The sequence below is a fragment of the Mirounga angustirostris genome, unplaced genomic scaffold (genome assembly GCF_029215605.1).
Source record: "Mirounga angustirostris isolate CCGP_5_RB_7025 unplaced genomic scaffold, mMirAng1.0.hap1 SCAF_4, whole genome shotgun sequence".
Taxonomy (NCBI): domain Eukaryota; kingdom Metazoa; phylum Chordata; class Mammalia; order Carnivora; family Phocidae; genus Mirounga; species Mirounga angustirostris.
Window position 1 is genome coordinate 48,111,880 of NW_026991712.1, and position 23,175 is coordinate 48,135,054.

Genomic DNA, 23,175 nt, shown 5'->3' on the forward strand with positions numbered 1-23,175 from the left:
ATATTACATACTTACAGAAACTAAAGAAACATGACAGTTAAATGCAGCACATAAACATATAATCAGGATTTGGTTTTTTTAAAGATTTTATTTATTTATTCGAGGGAGAGAGAGAGAAAGAGCACACACAGGGAGAGGGAGAAGCAAGCTCCCTGCTGAGCAGGGAGCCCGATGGATGTGGAACTCAATCCCAGGAGCCTGAGATCATGACCTGAGCCGAAGGCAGAACGCTCAACTGACTGAATCACCCAGGCACCCTATAATCAGGATTTGATCTGATTTGGGGAAAAAGAGGTTGCAATCTAGGACAGCTTTGGGACAATAAGCAAAATTTGTATATTAACTAATAGTATTCAGTCAATTTCAATTTCCTGAATTTGATAATTGTACTGGGACTAAATAAGAGAGTATCTTTCAGGGGCGCCTGGGTGGCTCAGTCATTAAGCCTCTGCCTTCAGCTCAGGTCATGATCTCAGGGTCCTGTGATCGAGCCCCGCATTGGACTCCCTGCTCCGCGGGAAACCTGCTTCTTCCTCTCCCACTCCCCCTGCTTGTGTTCCCTCTCTCGCTGTGTCTCTCTGCTGCGCTCCCCTGCTAGAACCTCCAAACAAGCTCTCTGTCAAATAAATAAAATCTTAAAAAAAAAAAAAGAGAGACAGTTTGTAATCTACTCTCAAAAGATTTAACAACAAAACATAATAATTGGAATGTAATATGTATATTATATGTAATATATGTAAAGAAAAATAAAGCAAATGTGACAAAATGCTAACAACGGCTGAATCTAGGTGAAGAAATGGGAGTTCCTGCAACTTTTCTAAGGATCTAAATTTTTTTTCAAAATAGAAAATTTCGTTAACATCTCACTCTGGTTGGGGTTCCTGACTGGCACAGTAGGTAGAGCACATCACTCTTGATCTCAGGGTTGTCAGTTTGAGCCCCATGTTGGGTGTAGAGATTACTTAAAAATAAAATCTTTGAAAAAATTTACTCTGGCTAAGATATCAGAAACTCAATTTCAGGATTCTCGTGGCACCTAGTTATATGAACATATAATTTAGGAATATTGAGGTAACTACCAGTAGAAATATATAAAAATGGTTCCCTCTGGAAAAAAAAGACCAGGGTTCAAAAAAAGTTAAGAGACTCTATGTGCTTTTTAAAATATACTTTAAAAACAGGGGCTCCTGGGTGGCTCAGTCATTAAACGTCTGCCTTCGGCTCCGGTCATGATCCCAGGGTCCTGGGATTCAGCCCCGCATCGAGCCCCGCATCGGGCTCCCTGCTCCACGGGAAGCCTGCTTCTCCCTCTCCCACTCCCCCTGCTTGTGTTCCCTCTCTCTCTGTGTCTCTCTCTGTCATATAAATAAATAAAATCTTTAAAAAATAAAATAAAATAAAATAAAATATACTTTAAAAACAAAGGAAATAAGGATATTACTGATCCAATTGTACAGAAATGTGGCTGATTTAATGGGAAGTGGTGGAGGCAGCAATCATATAAAAGCATTGGACTTGGAGTTCAAAGACATGGATTCTAGTCTTCTAGTCTTCCAACAATACCTATTACCTATGTATCCTTGGTTAATAAATCTCTTTGAGCTACAGTTCTTTTGTTAATTAATTTGGCATAACCATTATTTCACAAGGTAGTTGGGAAGAACAAATGAAATAAGTATGTGTTATTACACTATGTAATACTATATTGGTACTACATAAATGCAACCTAATTTTAAAAAACTGTGATTATCTTCCCTTATTGCCCATAAAAAATGTTATGTAATCCAGATAGTATGTACTCCATTTGCAGCTTGTGTTTTCACCCACATCAATCCTGAAGTAAGATTCAAAACCTCTTCACTCCTTCCAAAAATATTCCACTCTGGTGAGAGGTATCAATCTTACTAAATATTTTGAGGGGAAGTCAGGGGCTTTGTACCACACATCCCATGGCAAACAAGGGCATAAACTTTCTTTCATGAGGCCTCCTCTCCCTAGTCTTTTCTGAAGTGAAATGTTGTGGTTTGCGAGCAAACAGTACAGAAAGAATTATTGAAACGACTTCAGTGCAAAAAGGGTGGTTTTACTAAAGCACAGGCACAGGACCCATGGGCAGACAGAGCTCTCTGGGGTCGTAAGGAGTGGCTGATTATATACTTTCAAGTTGGGAGGGGTTTAGGGATAGGTAAGTCTCTAAGGAATTTGGAAGCAAGGTTTCCAGGACCTTGAAGGTCTAGCTGTTGTTAGGAAAAGGTCATTTAATACTGTCTGGTAAAACTTAGTCATGAGACCCTTCAGATGTATATTAGTGTGCCTTATGTTTTGAGGATGATTGCTAACATATATACATATATCTTGGGGGTGGGGGGGTGGGGTGTAGGTAGAGATAAAGGAAGTTTCCAAAGGGATTTTTATAGTGTCTTAGAGGTTGGGCTAATGTCAAACTACGGTTGCCTGAGGCAGCTAAGCTCCTTGAAGAAGGTACTTATCAATGGGCTGTAAGTTGTAAGAAAGTTTAATTTTTTTTCTTTTCCCTTTGTTGTCCACATCATTTTATTTATTTTTTTGTTTCCCCCCATTTTTTTCAAAGATTTTATTTATTTATTTGAGAGAGAGCGAGAGAGAGAGCGAGAGAGAGAGAGCACAAGCAGGGGGAGGGGCAGGCAGAGGGAGAGGGAGAAGCCGACTCCCCTCTGAGTAGGAAGCCCGGGCGTGGGGCTCGATCCCAGGACCTTGGGACCATGACCCGAGCACAAGGCAGACACTCAACTGACTGAGCCACCCAGGCGCCCCCACATCGTTTTGTACTAAGACCAGCTTGGGCTTCACATTCTTTATCTTCTCTGGCTTCTCCTTCCCCCCAGAAATCCTCCTCCTAACAATCTCTTCTTTGCTTCCTTCCTTCTTTCCTTTTTCTTTCTTTTCTTCTTTCTTTCAAGATTTTATTTATTTGACAGAGAGAGAGCACAAGCAGGGGGAGCAGCAGAGGGAGAGGGAGAAGCAGACTCCCAGCTGAGCGGGGAGCCCTAGGAGGGGCTCCATCCCAGGACCCTGGGATCACTACCTGAGCAGAAGGCAGCCGCTTAACTGACTGAGCCACCCAGGTGCCCCCCTTCTTTGCTTTCTTTATGTGGAACAGCTTAATTCTTCCAATTATTTATTTCCCAAAAGGACCCTCTATTACCCTATCTTTGAAGGCAGCAGAGAATTATAAATAATAATCATTTTTTTTCCTTGCATACTTAAATTATCGGGTCTATCAGAGAACTTTCAATTCTGTTCTGGTGATTAATCTTATGCCAAAGCCAGGAGAGCCCCCACAAAGTACCGGCAAAACCCCGACAGCATCAAGGGAACAGTCAGTCCTCCGGGCGCAGGCGCGAAAGGGCCGCTAAGTCCCCCCCGCAACCGGGTATTTCCCTCCCCCTGAACCTGTGGACCGGAAATCGCTTAGCGGAAGAGGCGGCCTGGAAGAGGGAAGTCGCGGTTTTCTCGGGAAGGACTGGAGAAACTTTCGCTCTGCTGCGCTGCATAGCGGCCCAAAGGGGTGAAGGGTCAGTCCGCGAGGTTTTGGTCATGGCGCTCGCCGCTCGCCTCTCGCACTTTCTCCCTTGGGCACGTGCCGTCTTTCCCGGACCTTGGCGCTCGAGGGGTGTTGCTGGCTGCCGCGGACTGTGCTGTACTTGGCGACTCCGCGGCTCTGAGGTACCCCCGCCGCCGTGACTCCGCTCCCTCACTACTGGCTGGGTTCCGGCACCCACTTCTTCAGCCGGCCTGCTCCGTATCACCTTGGGGAATGTGGTGGACTGAGGCAGGTACTTAGGGCCAGGTGTTCCTGGAGCTCTTCAGGTGACTGCAAGCCTTTCTCAAGGCTACTTTCTTCTCTGAAAACTGGGGTCGGAGGGGGAATGAGCTCCCCCTCAACCCTTCTCCCCCGAGAATCCGGGGTTCCTGCCGGTCTTTCCTCTGTGAAAACAGAACCTTGGTTGGGGGGCTTGGAACCTTGACCGCTGTGAAAATTTACTTTGGCGATACTGTGCGGCACCTGAGGCTCTTAGTCTACCAGACTTTGAAAAGTTTGTGGTGTGATTTTGAAAATTATTACGACTTAGAAGCAGAGATTTTGTACTATTTAGGTTTAAAATTTGAGCCCTTTGTTTTATCTGCATAATGTGAAGGAAGGATGTTGGATTGTCATCCCAGTTTTGGCTTTTCTATTAGACCGTTCGTGGGCCTTGGTTTATCTAGTTGTGAAAGGGGATTAGAGAGTGACGGTTGGCAATAGTGCATGTGATACGTATTATTTGAACTAGGTGTTTAATTATTTTGAACTCTAAAGTACACATTTTTGACTGCCTGCTATGTTCAGGGTTATGGGGGGCTGTTAGGGCAACAGGTAATGAAAGACAGGCTTGATTGCTGTCCTCCAAAATGCTTATAGTCAGTTGCGGAGATGTTAAAAGATATAGGCAGAGGGATGGGAGGGGTACTAGGTATGAAACTAGTTAGCCTCAAGTTCCCAAATTAGAGCATTGGTGAGTTAAAAGTTCCATTTTAGTGGGGTGATCATCATTTAGATAATGAGGGCTAACATTTTTGAAGTTTTACTATAACCAGGCATTGCATTGAACGTTACCTCATATAATCTCCATTTCTATCCTATGAAGTGAGAACTGTTATTTTAACCATTTTTTGGAAGAGGAAACTGAAGTAAGGTTAAGTAATGTATCCAAGTCACACAGCCAGAAATATGTTGGATTTGATGGCAGGTAGGATATCTACATGTATTGCATATAGCCACTGTGCTAAAAAACTGAGAACTGGAGGAGATAGAAAAGGATAGAAAAAAATCAAGATCAAGAGAGACTAGAAAGATTTTTAAGTCATAAAACTCCACTCTAAGCCAAAGGCAGTGAAAAACATTCTTCCCTAGATATATTGAATTTTGGGGGAGTTGGAACTAATATTACAGTTTCCAGGTTTTTCATGGGTTTTTGTAGCCCTCATTATTTGTTTTCTTGTTCCTAAACCTTTCTCTCAGCATGATGTTAGTAAGTTGAATTGGAGATATTTTCCAGGAGTTTGTTGAGATTGGGGACAACTGCTGAGTGGCTGAGGTTTCATTTTTCTGTCTCTTTCTATATGTAATCTGTGTTAAAAAACACTTCTCTGAACGTTTATTTTTCTTTTTTTTAAATTATTATTATGTTAATCACCGTACATTACATCATTAGTTTTTGATGTAGTGTTCCATGATACATTATTTGCGTGTAACACCCAGTGCTCCATGCTGAACGTGCCCTCTTTAATACCCATCACCAGGCTAACCCATCCTCCCACGCCCCTGAACTTTTATTTTTCAGCAGATTTGTACTGAGTGCTTACTGTGAACAAAGCTCTGTTCTAAGCTCTGGAGATATATTGAACATAAGAAATAGAAACACTTTTCCTCATTGATCTTACAGATAAGAAGGAAAGGTAGTTGAGTAACTACCTTTGTAGTAAATGTAATTAATGCAAAGTGTTGGGAAAAGAGAAACAAAGTTATACCTAACCTGATCTTGAAGGGAGGAAGTGGAAAAGTGTGAGCAATTAGAGATGAGATATAAAGAATGATTGGAGGTTAAAGAATAGTGGGAATATGAGGACAAAAGAATATTCCAGTAGAGAGAGTAGCATGATACAGGCCCTAAGGTAAGAAAAAGTGGTATTTTTGAGGACCTGAAATTATGAATGGAGCCTGAAATGGGAGAATAAACTGATATAAACCGGGGCTGAAAAATCAGGCAAGTACCAGTTTATTAGTTATCTATTACTGCATAGCAGATTATTGCACAACTTAATGGTTTAAAGCAGCAAACAGTCTCATTGTGTTTTGGTTATCAAATCCAGGCTTAGCTGGATGCCTCTGGCAGAAGGTTTCTCCTAAGGATTGAATCAAGCTATTCGGCTGCTGAGGTTTCATTTGAGGGCTCAATTTAGAGGTAGAGGGAAAGTTATGCCTATAACCTCGCTCATGTAGTTGTAGGCAGGCCTTTGTACTCACCTAGAAGGCTTCTCAAAAGGGCTGCCTTAAGACACAGCAGCTTCCCCCAGGGCAGGCAAGCAATCAAAGAAAACACATGAGAGAATGAGTGTCAAAGATGGAAGTCCAGTTCGTTTATAACCTAATCTTGACGTAACATCCCTTCACTTTTGCATATTCTGTTTTTTTAAAGAGAGCCAGTAAGTCCAGCCTACATTTAAGGGAAGGGAATTACACAAAGGAGTGAATATTAGAAGTACAGAAGAGAGAAATCTTTCTTCCCAGGAGTCTTCCAGTTGGTTTAGGGATTAAACTGCATGAGACAACAGGAACAAAAACCAGGGTTTTATTATGTGTGCACGGATGTCCAATGATGAAATTGAGACTGAAAGAAATGACCAAGGCAGGCAGTTTTTATACATTTTAGGCACAATAAATTTGTGAGGAACTGGCAGGATAAAGAAAACAGATGTTTGGGAGCTTTATTTAGTAAGGAATTTTAAGTATAATTTAGGCTGAGGTAGTAGATTTGTAACAAAGGCTTGTTTCTATTGCTTTCTGGGTTTTAATGTCCTTATCTCTGGTGATGAGGATGTCTTTTTACTTCTTAGTACAGGAAGGGTATTTTTCATATGGGAGATTTATTTTCTGTTTTCAGGGAGTCAGAGGAGGGTCTCAGTGTTCTTGCACCAGCAGTTTCCCAAATAGCTTCAATTCAGAATAATCAGTATACCATTGTGCTACATTTTGAGGCAGCCTGCCCTGGGCCCTGACAAAAGGCAGGAATCATTTGGGGCCATTTTAATTAATTTATCTGTATATTTTTAAATTGAGATATAATTGACATGTAACAGTTTCAGGTGTATGACACAATGATATAATATTATAATATTTGTGCATATTGCCAGATGATCCCCGCAATTAGTAAAGTTAACATCCGTCTCTACAGTTTTTTTCTCTTGATGAGAACTTTTAAGATTTACTCTCTTAGTAACTTCCAAATATACATACAGTATTATTAACTGTAGTTATCATGCTGTACATTACATCCTAGGACTTATTTTATAACTGGAAGTTTATACTTTTTGACCATCTTCACACATTTAACCAGCCCCCTTCTACTCCCCCTCTGGCAGCCACCAATCTGTTCTCTATTTATAAGTTTGGCTTTTGTTTTAGATTCCACAATGAGATCATACTGCATTTGTCTTTCTTGTCTGACATATTTCACTTAGCATAATGCCCTCAAGGTCCCTTCATGTTGTCACACATGGCAAGATTTCATTCTTTTTATGGCTGAAAAATATTCCATTGTGTGTGTGTGTGTGTGTATATATATATATCACATTTGTTTTATGCATTCATAGATGGACACTCATGTTGCTTCCATGCCTTGGCAACCATAAATAATGCTGCAGTGAACATGGGGGTGCATATATCTTTTTGAGTTACTGTTTCTGTTACCTTTGGATAAACACCCAGTAGAATTGCTGGGCCATATGGTAGTTCTATTTTTTATTTTTTGATTAAACTTCATGCCGTTTTCTTTTTTCTTTTTTTTTTTTTTAAGATTTTTATTTATTGAGAGAGAGAATGATAGAGAGCATGAGAGGGAGGAGGGTCAGAGGGAGAAGCAGACTCCCTGCTGAGCAGGGAGCCCAATGCGGGACTTGATCCTGGGACTCCAGGATCATGACCTGAGCCGAAGGCAGTCGCTTAACCAACTGAGCCACCCAGGTGCCCCTTCACGCTGTTTTCTATAGTGGCTGGACCAATTTACATTCCCACCAACAGTGCACAAGGGTTCCTCTTCTCCACATCCTCACCAACACTTAGTATTTCTTGTTTTTTTGACAATACCATTCTAAGAAGTGTGAGATGATACCACATTGTGGTTTTGATTTGCATTTCCCTAATGAGTACCTTTTCATGTACCTGTTGGCTATCTCTAAGTCTCTGGAAAAATGTCTCTTCTGATACTCTGCCCCTGTTTTAATTGGACTGGTTTTTAAAATTGTTTTGGCTATTGAATTGTGAGAATTCTTTATATATTTTGGATGTTAATCCCTTATCAGATATATGATGTGCCAATTTTTTCTTCAGTTCGGTAGGTTGCCTTTACATTTTGTTGATAGTTTTGTTTCCCGTAGTTTGATGGAGTCCCACTAGTTTATTTTTACTTTTGTTGCCTTTGCTTTTGGTGTCAAATCTAAAAAGTTATTGCCAAGATCATTGTCAAGGAGCTTACCCCCTATGTTTTCTTCTAGGAGTTTATGGTTTTAGGTTTGATGTTCAAGTTTTTAGTCCCTTTTGAGTTAATTTTTGTGTATGCTGTAATACAGTAGTTCAGTTTTATTCTTTTTCTTAAATATATATTTTTTAATATTTATTTGAGAGAGAGAGAATGAGAGAGCACATGAGAGGGGTTAGGGTCAGAGGGAGAAGCGGACTCCCTGCCGAGCAGGGAGCCCGATGCGGGACTCAATCCAGGGACTCCAGGATCATGACCTGAGCCGAAGGCAGTCGCTTAACCAACTGAGCCACCCAGGCACCCAGTTTAATCTTTTTCATGTGGCTATCCAGTTTTCTGGACACTCATTGAAAAGACTGTTTTTTCCTCATTGTATATTCTTGGCTCCTATATTTTAAATTAGTTGGCCCATATATGCATGAGTTTATTTCTGAACTCACTGTTTTGTTCCATTGATCTATGTGTGCAAATACTATACTGTTCTGATTACTGTAGCTTTGTAATATATTTTTAAATCAGGAAGCATGATGCCTCCTGCTTTGTTCTTCTCAAGGTTGCTTTGGCTATTTGGGGTCTTTTGTGGTTCCATACAAACTTCAGGATTCTTTGTTCTGTTTCTGTGAAAGTGCAACTGGAATTTGAAAATGCCGTTGAATCTGCAGATTGCTTCAGGTAGTATGGACAGTTTCACAGTATTCTTCCAATCCATTAGCACGGAATATCTTTCCATTTATTTGTGTCTTCAGTTTCTTTCATCAGTGTCTTACAGTTTTTAGTGCACAGGTCTTTTACCAGATTCTTGGTTAAATTTATTTCTAGGTATTTTATTCTTTTTGATATAATGATAAATGGGATTGTTTTCTTAATTTCTCTGATAGTTCATTATTAGTATATAGAAATGCAATATATTTTTGTATATTGATTTTGTATCTTGCTACTTTACTGAATTTGTTTATTATTTCCAACAGTTTTGGGGTGAGGTCTTTAGGGTTTTCTATATGTAATACCATGTTACTACAAATTTACTTCTTCCTTTCTGATTTGGATATCTTTTCTTTTCCTTTTTTTATTCCTAATTGCTGTAGTTAGGATTTCTAGTACCGTGTTGAATAAAAGTGAGAGTGGGCATTCTTGTCTTCATTCTCATTTTAGAGGAAAAGCTTTTGGCTTTTCACCACTGAGTATGATACTAGCTGTGAGCTTGTCATGTATTGCCTTTATTTATTTATTTTTTTGACAGAGCGAGAGATCGAGAGAGCATAAGAGAGGGAGCGGCAGGCAGAGGGAGAGGGAGAAGCAGGCTCCCCCTGAGCAAGGAGCCGGATGCCGGGCTCAATCCCAGGACCCTTGGGATCATGACCTGATCTGAAGGCAGATATTTAACCAACTGAGCCACCCAGGCGCCCCATGTATTGGCTTTATTATGTTGAGATATATTCCCTCTATATCCACTTTATTGAGAATTTTATCATGAATGGATATTGAATTTTTGTCAGATGCTTTTTCTATATCTATTGAGATAATCATGTGATTTGGGGCCTTCATTTTGTTGTGTCACCTTGATTGGTTTGCAGATTTTTGAATCTTTCTTGCAGTACCCTAGAATAAATCCCACTTGATCATGATGTATGATATTTTCAATGGATTCTTAAAAATTTTAATTCTAGTGTAGCTAAGATACAGTGTTATATTCATTTCCGGTGTACAGTATAGTGATTCAACAATTTCATATATTACTAAGTGCTCATAGAGATTAAGTGTACTCTTAATTCCCTTCACCTATTTCACCCTTCCCTCCACCCACCTCCGCTCTGGTAACCATCTGTTTTTGTTGTTGTTGTTGTTCATTTGTGTTGTTTTTTAAATTCCACACATGAGTGAAATCATACGGTATTTGTGTTTCTTTGACTTATTTTGCTCAACCATTATACTCTCTAGATCCATTCATGTTGTAAATTTCAAGACTTCATTATTATTATTTTTTTAAAGATTTTATTTATTCATTTGACAGAGAGAGAGACAGCGAGAGCAGGAACACAAGCAGGGGGAGTGGGAGAGGGAGAAGCAGGCCCCCCGCCGAGCAGGGAGCCTGATGCGGGCCTCGATCCCAGGACCCTGGGATCACGACCTGAGCCAAAGGCAGACGCCTAACGACTGAGCCACCCAGGCGCCCCAAGACTTCATTATTTTTTATGGCTAAATAATATTACATTGTTATCTATATACTACATTTTCTTTATTCATTCATCTATTGATGGACTCTTGGGTTGCTTCCTTATTTTGGCTATTGTAAATAATGCTGCAGTAAACATACATGTGCATTTATTCTTTTGAATTAGTGTTTTCGTATTCTTTGGGTAAATACCCAGTGGTGTGATAGCTGGATCATAGGGTAATTTCATTTAAAAATTTTTGAGAAAACTCCGTACTGTTTCTCACAGTGGCTGCACCAGTTTACATTCCCACCAAGAGTGCATGAGAGTTCCTTTTTCTCCACATCCTTGCCAAGACTCGTTGTTTGTGTTTTTTATTTTAGCCATTCTGATAGATGTGAGGTGATACCTCTTTGTGGTTTTGATTAGCATTTTCCTTATGCAGAGTGATGTTGAGCATCTTTTCATGGGTCTGTTGGCCATCTGTATGTCTTCTTTGGAGAAATGTCTGTCTGTTCATGTCTTCTGCCCATTTTTAAATTGGATTTTTTGTTTTTTTGGGTGTTGAGTTGTATAACTTCTTTATATATTTTGGATACTAACCCTTTATCACATATGTCATTTGAAAATATCTTCTCCCAGTCAGTAGGTTGTTTTTTAGTTTTGTCGGTTGTTTCCTTTGCTGTGCAGAAGTTTTTATTTTGATGTAGTCCCAGCAGTTTATTTTTGCTTTTGTTTCCCTTGCCTCAGGAGACCTATCAAGAAAAATGTTTTATGGCTGATGTCAGAGAAATTATTGCCTGTGCTCTCTTCTAAGATTTTTATGGTTTCAAATCTCACATTTAGGTCCTAGTTCATTTTGAGTTTATTTTTTTTTTTTGTATGGTGTAAGAAAATGGTCCAGTTTCATTCTTTTGCATGTAGCTGTCCAGTTTTCTCAACACCATTTGTTGAAGAGACTTTTTCCCATTGCATAGTCTTGCCTTCTTTGTCATAGATTAATTGACCATGTAATTGTGGGTTTATTTCTGGGCTCTCTGTTCTGTTCCATTGATCTATGTGTCTGTTTTTCTGCCAGCACCATAGTGTTTTAATTATTACAGCTTTGTAAGATATCTTGAAATCTTGAATTGTGATACCTCCAGTATTGTTTCTCTTTTTCAAGATTGCTTTGGCTATCTAAGGTCTTTGTGGCTCCATACAAATTTTAGGATTGTTTTTCTAGTTCTGGGAAGAATACTATTGATATTTTTGTTAGGGATTGCATTAAATCTGTAGCTTGCTTGGGGTAATATGGACATGTTAACAATATTTGTTCTTTCATTCCGTGAGCATGGAACTCCTTTCCATTTGTTTGTGTTGTCTTCAATTTCTTTCATCAGTGTTTTATAGTTTTCAGAGTACAGGTGTTACATCCTTGGTTAAGTTTATTTCTAGGGATTTAATTATTTTTGGTGCAGTTGTAAATGGGATTGTTTTCTTCCTTTCTCTTTCTGCTGCTTCATTATTAGTGTATAGAAGAGCAGCAGATTTCTGTATGTTGATTTTGTATCTTGTGACTTTACTGAATTCATGTATCACTTCTGGTACCTTTTTTTTTTGGCGACTTTAGGGTTTTTTACATGTAGTATTCTGTCATCCGCAATTAGTAAAAGTGTTACTTCTTCCTTACCAATTTGGATGTCTTTTATTCCTTTCTCTTTTCTGATTGCTGTGGCTAGGACTTCCAGTACTATGCTGAATAAAAGTGGTGAGAATGGACATCCTTGTCTTATTTCTGACCTTAGTGGAAAACCTCTCAATTTTCCTCCATTAAGTAATGATATTGGCTGTGTTTTTCATATATGGCCTTTATTATGTTGAGGTATGTTCCCTCTCTACCTACTTTGTTGAGGGTTTTATCATGAATGAATGCTGTATTTTGTCAAATGCTTTTTCTGCATGTATTGAAATGATCATACAGCTTTTATCCTTCCTCTTACTGATGTGTTGTATCATGTTGGTTGATTTGTGAATATTGAACCACCCTTACATCCCTGGATAAATTTCACTTGATTGTGGTGAGTGATTATTTTTAATGTATTTTGGATTTGGATTGCTAATACTTTGTTGAGGATTTTTGCATCTGTGTTCACCAGAGATATTAGTCTGGGGTTCTCTTTGGTAGTGTCTTTATCTGGTTTTGGTATCAGGGTAATAATGCTGGCCTCATAGAATGAATTTGGAAGTTTTCCTTTCTCTTCTGTTTTTTGGAAAAGTTTGAGAAGAATAGGTATTAACTCTTCTAAATGTTGGGTAGAATGAAGCATCTGGTCTTGGCCTTTTGTTTGTTGTGAGTTTTTTGATTAGTGATTCAGTTTCATTGCTGGTAATCCATCTGTTCAAATTTTCTGTTTCATCCCAATTCAGTTTTGGGAGATGATATCCATTTTTTCTGGGTTGTCCAGTTTGTTGGCATATGATTTTTCATAATCTCTTATAATGCTTTGTATTTCTAAGATGTCAGTTGTTATTTCTCTTCTTTCATTTCTGATTTTGACTCCCTCCTCCCTCTCTCTCTCTCTCGATGAGTCTGTCTAAAGGTTTATCAATTTTGTTGATCTTTCAGAGAACCAGCTCCTGGTTTCATTGATCTATTCAGTTGTTTTTTTAGTCTCTATATAATTTATTTCTGCTTTAATGCTTACTATTTCCTTCCTCCTGCTGGATTTGGGTTTTGTTTGTTCTTGTTTTTCTAGCTTCTTTAGATGTAAGGTTAGGTTGTTTACTTGAGATTTTTCTTGCTTTCTGAGGTAGTCTGTATTGCTGTAAACTTCCCTCTTAGAACTGCTTTTGCTGCACTCCACAAAGATTTTGGACTGTTGTGTTTTCATTTTCATTTGTCCCTATATATTTTTTTATTTCTTCTTTGATTCCCTGGTTGACCCATTTATTGTTTAGTAGCATGTTATTCAACCTTCATGTATTTGTGCCCTTTCCAGATTTATTTATTTATTTATTTATTTATTTATTTATTTAGTGGTTGATTTCTAGTTTCATAACATTGTGGTCAGAAAAGATGCATGGTATGACTTCAGTCTTTTTTTGGGTTTCTTTCAGAGGAAATGGTTTGGCATGTAGCTGTAGATTTGGTGTGTCCATGAGAAGATGGGTGTTCACGATCCTTCTACATTGCCATCTTGAACCAGACCCATTAGGACCATTTTAGAGGCTGCTTACTACAACCAGATTCAGAAAACCATATAAACAATGTTAAGTGTTTCTGATTTTATTCATTTTTTTTTTTTTAAGATTTTATTTATTTATTTGACAGAGAGATAGAGAGCACAGATAGAGTGGCAGGCAGAGGGAGAAGCAGGCTCTCCGCTCAGCAGGGAGCCTGATGCGGGTCTTGATCCCAGGGCCCTGGGATCATGACCTGAGCTGAAGGCAGACACTTAACCGACTGAGCCACTCAGGCGCCCCTCTCATTTTATTCTAAAGGTTATAGGAAACCATGAAAAATTTTTAAACAGGGAAATCATTTGATCAAAATAATGCTAAAAAAATAACTTTGTCTAGGGTCAAGAATGGATAGGTTAGAGTGGATGCTATAGACCAGATAAGGGATGATGGTATAGCACAGTGAGAAATCTAGTGGCTTGAACTTTAGTGGTAATCATGGAAATGGAAATAAGTGGGTGCATTTAAAGTACATTAAGGATGTAAACTTAGTGGACCTAAAAGATAGCTTTGATGTGGGAGTTGAAATGAAGGAGTCAAGGAAGATCTCAAGTTTCTGGCTAGAGCAGCAGGATGGATGGTGATGCTGTTTACTGGAATAGGACTACAGAAGCAATTGGGGGGAATGGCAAAGAGGGAGATGAGATGTTTTGGGCAAGTTATGGTGATTGATGAGATAGCCAAGTTGACATGTAGAATAGACAGTAGTTGGATAGGTCTGGTGTTTACCTTCTGGGGTCTGAGCTGGAGATACAGATTCAGGGGACATTATCATATGGTTGTAAATGATAACATGGTAGAGGTTGAAAGTACTTTATAGTAAGACAAGAAGAAGACCTAGTACCTACCGTGGAAAAATTCCAATATTTAAGAGGAGGAGGAGCTGACAGGAAATTAGGAGGAAAACTGGGAGATGGTAGGGACACATTCCTTCCCATCTAGTGATGAGTTTGTATTTTGGAATTCCTTCTAGCTTGAATTTAGTATAATTAGTGTTGAAGAAAAGACCTACCTAACAGATAGCTTACTTCTTTGGTTTAACAGATATTTTTTGAGAATTATTTATGTGACAGGAATTGTAGAGTATTGGAGGTGCAAAGTAAAATGGCACATTCTAGCTGTCTCAGACAGTTTCACAAGTTGTTAGTATCTTCAGGGGTCACTAGGTCTTAATTCTTTTATTTTTTTAGTTCCAGAAACATGATTTCTATCTATTTTCTCACAGGTGAGCAGAAAAGTGCTCTACATTAACCAAACTAGTCAGAGTCCCACTGGAAAACTGTCACTTTATTAATTTACAGTAAGAAATACAAATGTCAGCTGCCCAGGCGCCCCTTATTAAAGCTGTTTTAGTAAAAAAAATTAAACATTCAGGGGCATTTGGGTGGCTCAGTCGGTTAAGCGTCTGCCTTCAGGTCATGATCCCAGAGTCTCTGCATAGGAGCCCTGCATTGGGCTCCCAGCTCAGTGGGGAATCTGCTTCTCCCTCTGCCCCTCCCCCTGCTCATTGCTCTCTCTCTTTCTGTCTCTCACTTAAATAAATAAGATCTTAAAAAAAATAAAACATCCATTCATAACTTTAAAAAAAGGGATCAGGGCGCCTGGGTGGCTCAGTTGGTTAAGCGACTGCCTTCGGCTCAGGTCATGATCCTGGAGTCCCCGGATCGAGTCCCGCATCGGGCTCCCTGCTTGGCGGGGAGCCTGCTTCTCCCTCTGACCCTCCCCCCTTTCATGCTCTCTCTCTCTCAGTCTCTCTCTCTCAAATAAATAAATAAAATCTTTAAAAAAAAATAAAAAATAAAAAAAGGGATCAGCTGTCAAATACTGTTGATAGGTCAAGGAAGCTGAGATTCAGAATTGAGTATAGGAAATAGCTGTGTCCTTGGTTACTGTAACTGGAATACCATCAGTGGTGTTGTGGGGATAAAAGTGATTTGTGTGAGTTCAAGAGTGGGAAGAGAGGAAGTGGAGACAGAGTAGTGACAACTTTTTAAAAGTTTTGCTGAAAAGAGAAGTTAGAAAATGAGATTAAAGGGAGAAGTGAATTCAAGAGGAAGCTCTTTGTTTTTAAGAGAAAAATAAAAACCTAACAAAGATAGTATAGCTTGTTTTTATACCAGTGGGAATGAATCAACAGAAAGGGAGAAAATGATACTATCTTGTGAAAGAGAAAAACTGTTGTAGGAAAGAATTGGTGGAGTGATATCCATATACTCCTTTGCCTTCGGTCTTGAGAATTCTGGCTATAATAATGAAAATCCATTTACAAATCTATTTGGATATGTTCTTTATTTTATTCATTGTTTATTTCAAAACTATGGGTTTTGTAGATCATTTTTTAAAATTTATTTTATTTTATTTTTTATTTTTTATTTTTTTATTCTTATGTTAATCCCCATACATTACATCATTAATTTTAGATGAAGTGTTCCATGATTCATTGTTTGTGCATAACACACAGTGCTCCATGCAGAATGTGCCCTCCTCAATACCCACCACCAGGCTAACCCATCCTCCCACCCCTCTCCCCTCTAGAACCCTGTTTGTTTTTCAGAGTCCATTGTCCCTCATGGTTCGTCTACCCCTCCTATTTCCCCCGCTTCATTCTTCCCCTCCCGCTACCTTCTTCTTCTTTTTTTTTTTCTTAACATATATTGCATTATTTGTTTCAGAGGTACGGATCTGAGATTCAACAGTCTTGCACAATTCACAGCGCTTACCAGAGCACATACCCTCCCCAGTGTCTATCACCCATGTAGATCACTTTTGAAGATACCTTTAAATCCATGTACATTTTTTATGTGTAGTAATTACCATATTTGATATTTTTCATCTTATCTGTTCTTAGGATTGGTACCTGTTATATATTAGTATCTCATATTTTATTTCATAGTTATAATATCCATACCTCCTCAAATAAAATGTAGATCTTACAGTCCAGCAGTTAGCATGACTGTGATTTTTAGATAAATTACTATTGTTAGCCTTAGCCATTGTTAAGAATCTTTTCTTAACAGGATATGCTCTCCCTGTAATGTAACTATGAAATAGTTTTACTGAAGAATTTGAAGTAAATTTTGAGCTTCCAGTATTCTTAGGATTGATTACTTTGGGGGTAGGAGAAAGTTGTAATTTTTTTTAATTGATGTAATTTTTGCTTGGAGTAGCTGTTCCTTCACATTTTGTGTTTGATAACTCTGACCATAATTGTTTCCATAGGTGATGGGAAATCTAGGATCTTTCAAAAGAAGCTTTTTATTCTCAGCTTTACCTTATTTGGGTTTTGAAACATTTCAAGTATTTTCCCAGGCTGCTTTGGTTCATGCCACAGCTAAAGGTAAGCCTAAGCTAAACACATGGACTACTTAGAGTTAATTATGTTTGTTATATTTTGTTAATAACTTTGTTATTTTTGAATAAGTAATGAAGCTTTTTTCTAGGCTATATTTCTGATTTTCTCTATTTGTCATTGAGTCTGATTATATATATTTAATATGTATATATATTATATTTGTGTGTACATCTCTGTGTGAACATATATATATCTGTGCATATGTAATTTCTTCTAGCAACTAGAGCTCCTTCAGTGAGAAATACTCTGTTAATATTTTGTAGTTTTATGGGATCCTTGGGCTAAGAATATTTTTTACATTTTTAAGGGGTTGAGGGATTAGGAGGAGAGGGATATACCACAGAGAATGGATCTGGCCCTTTGACACAATAATTCTTTTGTTCCTTAATTCCAAGTTATTATACTCTTCTTGATATAGTTAAGAAAGGCCCAATTACTTTGAGGTAAAAATATTTTATTTACAAACAAAATGCAGTTTAGTACTAAATATCAAATAACTGATTGAAAAGTAGAAAAATTCTATCAGATTTCTTATTTGGTATACTATAGATGAGTATATATCTAGACTTGCCATATTTAAAAGAAATTAATTAAACCAGTTGTGTGTGTTGACAGAGGCAAAATTTCAGTATATTAGAGAAAAATTTTTAATTAATGGGTTAAGCCTTTTTGTTTTTGGTAGTCCCCACCTTTTACTCATTTAGAAGTGATTGGGGAAAGAAGCAGAGGTTTTATTTTGAATAGATGTTCTTATTAAAGTTGTGATAGATGAATTTGAGAATATTAGCTAAAAATTACTAGTTATTGATTTCAATTTCCCATGATTATTCTTGTCTTTAAAAGAGCAGATAAAGGGCGCCTGGGTGGCTCACTTGGTTAAGTGACTGCCTTCGGCTCTGCAGAGAGCCTGCTTCTCCCTCTGCCTCTTTCTCTATCTCTCATGAATAAAATAAAAATAAAATCTTAAAAACAAATAAAAGAGCAGATAATTGAGAATTGCTGTGTTTTTGTTTTATCTTTCCTTTTATATATAATTTTTATGATGGATAAAGTAGAGGACTTGGTTCCCTAAACTTTTCACCTAACTTCAATTCTTACAGCAACCTTCTAAGTAGTAAGGACAAACTGTATTACGACATGATAATAATTTTTTAAAATGTATCCCTGAGAGATGTGCCCAGTGGTTGCAGTTTTAGTATTTTGATCTGTGTGTGTGTGTTCCGTTCTAGGTGTTTTTGTTTGTTTGTTTTTTATTTTATTTTATTTTAAACTCTGTAGCCAACATGCACTGGAACTCAGGACCCGGAAGTCAAGAGTCAGGAGCTCTACTGACTGAGCCAGCCAGGCTCCACCCATTATAGTATTAACCTTTGAAAAAGAAGCTCACAGTTTAACTTCTTCAAAGTCAAAGTGTCAGAGCAGAGATTAGAACTCTAATCAATTTTTTTTGGTCTGTCACACTTAGTTTCAGTGTGCTTTAGCACCCTGTCCTTACAGAAATGAGTGCAAAGATGTAGGGCTTCCCTGAGCAACAAAATATGGCACTTTGAAAGGCAAAGCTGAAATTAACTTTAGCTTTAACGGTAATAGTCCATTTTTTCAAATGTGCCTTTATTTAAAATTACTGCAGATTCAGTAAATTAAAAAACATTTTAAGGTGCTGGACCCTTGTGGGGCCCGCACGAGCTGGGTTTGGTCTTGCACAACTGCAGTAGTGAGCTGGGTGGGGGGTGAGGTGGTAGGGCATTAAACCTTCAACTGCTTACTTACTTGGTGCTTCAAAGAACTTTGAGGTGGCTTTTCTCCATTCCCTTCCTTCACCTCTTGAGCCAGCCGCTAGGAGCTGGGCTGGGGAAGTCCTGTGGGCGAGCAGGAGACTAGGCCCTGTAGGAGCGAATGTCTTTTGCCTAGAGATGGCTCTGCATCCCTGCTAGGTGATATGCACCCCTCTCAGGGACAGTTGGTCCTTCATCCCTGTCTCCAAGATGGCAACTGTCAGGTGCGAGCTTATTAAGAATTTCACTTCAGAGGAGACCATTTATCACAATAAGATCTCTATTATAGGAACTGGATCAGTTGGCATGGCATGTGCTATCAGCATCTTATTAAAAGGCTTGAGTGATGAACTTGCCTTTGTGGATGTTGATGAAGGCAAACTGAAGGGTGAGACAGTGGATCTTCAACATGGCAGCTCTTTCATGAAAATGCCAAATATTGTTTCCAGCAAAGATTACCATGTCACTGCAAACTCCAACCTAGTGATATCACAGCAGGTGCACACACAAGAAAAGGAGAAACACGCCTTGATGTAGTCAAGAGAAATGTGTCCATCATTAAATTAATGATTTCCAACATTACCCGGTATAGTCCCCAGTGCAAAATGGTAGTTGTTTCCAATCCAGTGGATATCTTAACTTATGTAATGTAGCTTGGGAGTTGAGTGCATTTCCCCATAACTGTGTTATTGGAAGTGGCTGTAATCTGGACACTGCCTGTTTCCTTTTCTTTATTGGGCAAAGACTTGGTATCCACTCAGAAAGCTGTCATGGATGGATCCTTGGAGAACATGGAGACTCAACTGTACCTGTGTGGAGTGGAGTTAACATTGCTGGTATCCCCTTGAAGGATCTGAATTCAGATATAGGAACAGATAAAGATTCTGAGCACTGGGAAAATGTCCGCAAAGAAGTGATAACCCGTGGCTATGAGATGGTTAAAATGAAAGGTTATACTAATTGGGCTGTTGGCCTGTCTGTAGCTGATTTAACAGAAAGCATTTTGAAGAATCTTAGGAGAGTGCATCCAGTTTCCACCATAACTAAGGGCCTCTTGGAATAAATGAAGAAGTATTCCTTAGTGTTCCTTGTATTCTGGGAGAGAATGGTATTGGAAACCTTATTAAGATAAAGCTGACCCTTGAAGAGGAGATCCATTTGAGAAGGAGTGCAGAAAAACTTTGGGAAAGTCAGAAAGAGATCAAGCTTTAAAGTTTGATCCTGTAGTTATAAAAGCAGAGATAGTAGTCGTAGGATTGTATATCAAACTTTTGAATAAACTTGAATTCTTGTGTGTGTGTGTGTGTGTGTGTGTAGTTGCTCTTTGGTCTGAAAGAATGTATGATATATCTGTTTAATGTGTTATAGAAATTCTGTTTCTTTTCATCCAATATATGCTAATTCTTTCATTCTGGCTGGCTTATATATATGTTCATTTATATGCTGTTTAAAAAAAAAGTTGTAACTTCCTCTATGAATGTAAAAGTAAAAGTTTATGCAAACAACTTGAAATGTTAGTTCTAGTCCTAACTCCAAATGAAACCTTGATTTGACCTTAAAAAAAATATAACATTTTAATATTCCAAGGTATAACTTACTCTGAAAACTAAGTTAATTGTCTTTATTAAAGATTTTAATGAAAATTGCCATATATTGTAGAATCCTTCCTGTGTTTTCAAGCATATTTTGAGCACTTAGAAAGTTAATACAAAGAACAGAGTATGGATATTTATTTAACTTGCTTTGATTTTCTTTAGCTTTGTTTTCTTAAATAAAATGTCACTTTATAATTAGTTGATTGGCATGTTCATTATAATTTGTGCAACTAGGCCATTGCCCTTGAAAAAACATCAGTTACTGATAAAATGTAGAGAGAGATTTTTTTTAACTTGGAAAATGATCCATGTTTCTATAAAACTATAATTTCATCAGTCCTTACAAGTTTTACTTTGTCATCTCTCTCTCTCCTATTTGCTATACTGTGATCTTTATTTTTCATATTTTTTAGGAAATGGTCTTCAGATAATTCCACTCATCAAAACTGCTTACTTCTCTTTAGGGCTGCTTCATGCTCATTGAAGCCAATTAAAACATTTTTTCCTTCTTCATTTACTGGGATACAATCATATTCTGAATTATGTTTTTAGAAATTAAGGGCATATATATATATATATATATTTTAAAGATTTTATTTATTTGACAGAGAGAGACACAGTGAGAGAGGGAACACAAGCAGGGGGAGTGGGAGAGGGAGAAGCAGGCTTCCTGTGGAGCAGGGAGCCTGATGCAGGGCTCTATCCCAGGACCTGGGAGCATGACCTGAGCCGAAGGCAGGTGCTTAACAACTGAGCCACCCAGGTGCCCCTATATATATATATATTTTAAGAAAGTTCAGCAAGATTGCTGGATTCAAGACAAACTTTATTTTTTAATCAGGATTTTTTTTTTTTTAATTTATTTGAGAGAGAGAGCACAAGCAGGGGTAGTGGCAGGTAGAAGGAGAGGGAGAAGCAGGCTTCCTGCTGAGCAGGGAGCCTGACGTGGGGCTTGATCCCAGGACCTGGAGATCATGACCTGAGCCAAAGGCAGCCTCTTAACTGACTGAGCCACCCAGGGATCCCAAGGGCATACATATGTTTTGACATTTCAGTTGGATGGGGTTGTGGGACTCTTTTTTAAAATGGTAACGTCTATATTTACCACAGGATAGAGCAAATACCCACTTGTCGGCCATAATTGAAGAACTCCAGTAGAAAGTTTTTCATTATTTCTTTAAAATAGACAAAATTTAAAGGCCTTCAAGATATGCTAATATAGTCACAGTACTCGTGTCTGTGTGTGTATATGTGAAAGTTCACTTGTAAAATGCCTAAAAGATAATTACAAGTGGCCCATCTTAAATAAAGGTTCTTCATATAATCACTTCAGTTGTCTCTTCATAGACTTTCATTGATTCTTCTTTGATGAATCTACAGAACCGAGGCCAGTGCTCCTTCATCTGTAGTCCTTTGTACTACTACAGGGCATCTTTAGAGGCACTGCTTTCAGTACTGCTGAGACACAGTATTGTTGGTGTGAAAGATTTGCCTTAAATTTTGATGATGTTGTTGCTACTTAGAGCCTTCTAGCATCTAGAAAAATCCTGGAGAATCTAGGTACTCATTTTCTACTTTTTAATTTCTGTAGGGAGAAATTTCCAGAAGTAGATTGCTTACTTTGAGGAGTAGAGTATTTCTTTTTGTGCAGATACATCTCACATGGCTAAGAGTACACTTAGCAAGAAAAACTAGAAGACCAAAGTTTACTAATTTATGTCGTATCAGTGACATTTTTTAAAATTCTAAGAATTATGATCTTGTGGGGCGCCTGGGTGGCTCAGTCGTTAAGCGTTTGCCTTCGGCTCATGTCATGATCCCAGGGTCCTGCTCGGCGGGAAGCCTGCTTCTCCCTCTCCCACTCCCCCTGCTTGTGTTCCCTCTCTCGCTGTGTCTCTCTCTGTCAAATAAATAAATAAAATCTTTAAAAAAAAAAAAGATGATCTTGTGCATATTCATTGTAGGCTAAATTTAGTTTTGTACAGTTGAATTAATATCTCAGTTCATCTTGGGATATTCATTATTAAGTAGAAAAGTAACTTTAAAAGTTTAGCCCATTTTAACGATATGGTCTCTTTATGTCAGTAGCATAGCTTATTTTTTAAATATTTTCAGGAAAACTGCAGAACATTAAACAAGTAAAAAAGCCCACACAGCTGATTTGCAGATATGAGTGGTGTACATGCTCCCAACCTAGTGCCTGTGGTGTTTGTAGTATCAGAGTAAGAGTATTTTTTCTTGTAAATTGCACACTGTATGATTTTAGAAATTTCTGTTTAAGACTCAAGAAAAAAATACATATTTAAAGCCTGGATATTGTAGCTTATTGTACTATATAATAAAAAAATAGATAAGTGATTTAAGAAGTTAAAAAAGAATAGTACACACAAAAAGGATTTGAACTATTTTAAATTATTCACTTAATTTCTATATTTTTCTTTTAATTACATGGGTGATGAGATGCAGCATTCCTAGATCATGTTAAGGACAGTAATCTCTGTCAGTCTTCTCAGAAAGTCTGAGAAAAATCAATGAATAGAATTAAATGTAACTTTGTTATTTACACATACAATGTATACATTCGAATATGTCAGATCAATATATTTAATATTGTATAAGTTTTCTGTCACAGCAACTGTCACAAATTACCACAGACTTAGTAACTTAAAACAGTATAAATTTATTATCATACAGTTCTATAGTTCAGAAGTCCAAAATGGGTCCCACTGGATTAAAATCAACAAGTTGGGCAAGGCTGTGTTCCAGGCTTTGGGGGAGAATCTCTTTCCTTGTTTCGTTTCT

General features: G+C 38.1%; 1 protein-coding gene and 1 pseudogene across 6 annotated transcripts in view; both read left to right on the top strand.

The window, feature by feature from the left end:
• The first annotated feature begins 3,444 nt into the window (after positions 1-3,444).
• The window catches only part of RMDN1 (regulator of microtubule dynamics 1), a 61,641-nt gene continuing 41,910 nt past the window's right edge, over positions 3,445-23,175 (top strand). For 2 of the 6 annotated variants that reach the window (XR_010410613.1, XM_045896285.3), the window contains exons 1-2: positions 3,445-3,705; positions 16,871-16,988. Coding sequence is in view for 4 of the 6 variants with exons in the window: in XM_045896285.3 (XP_045752241.1) it covers positions 3,577-3,705; positions 16,871-16,988 (247 nt within the window). In the remaining 2 variants the exon portion in view is untranslated. Of the gene's footprint in view, positions 3,850-16,870; positions 16,989-23,175 lie in introns of all 6 variants that reach the window. The other 4 variants (XR_010410614.1, XM_045896284.2, XM_045896289.3 and 1 more) reach the window with 3 other exon arrangements.
• On the top strand, positions 18,751-21,057 carry LOC123858924 (L-lactate dehydrogenase A-like 6A; annotated as a pseudogene).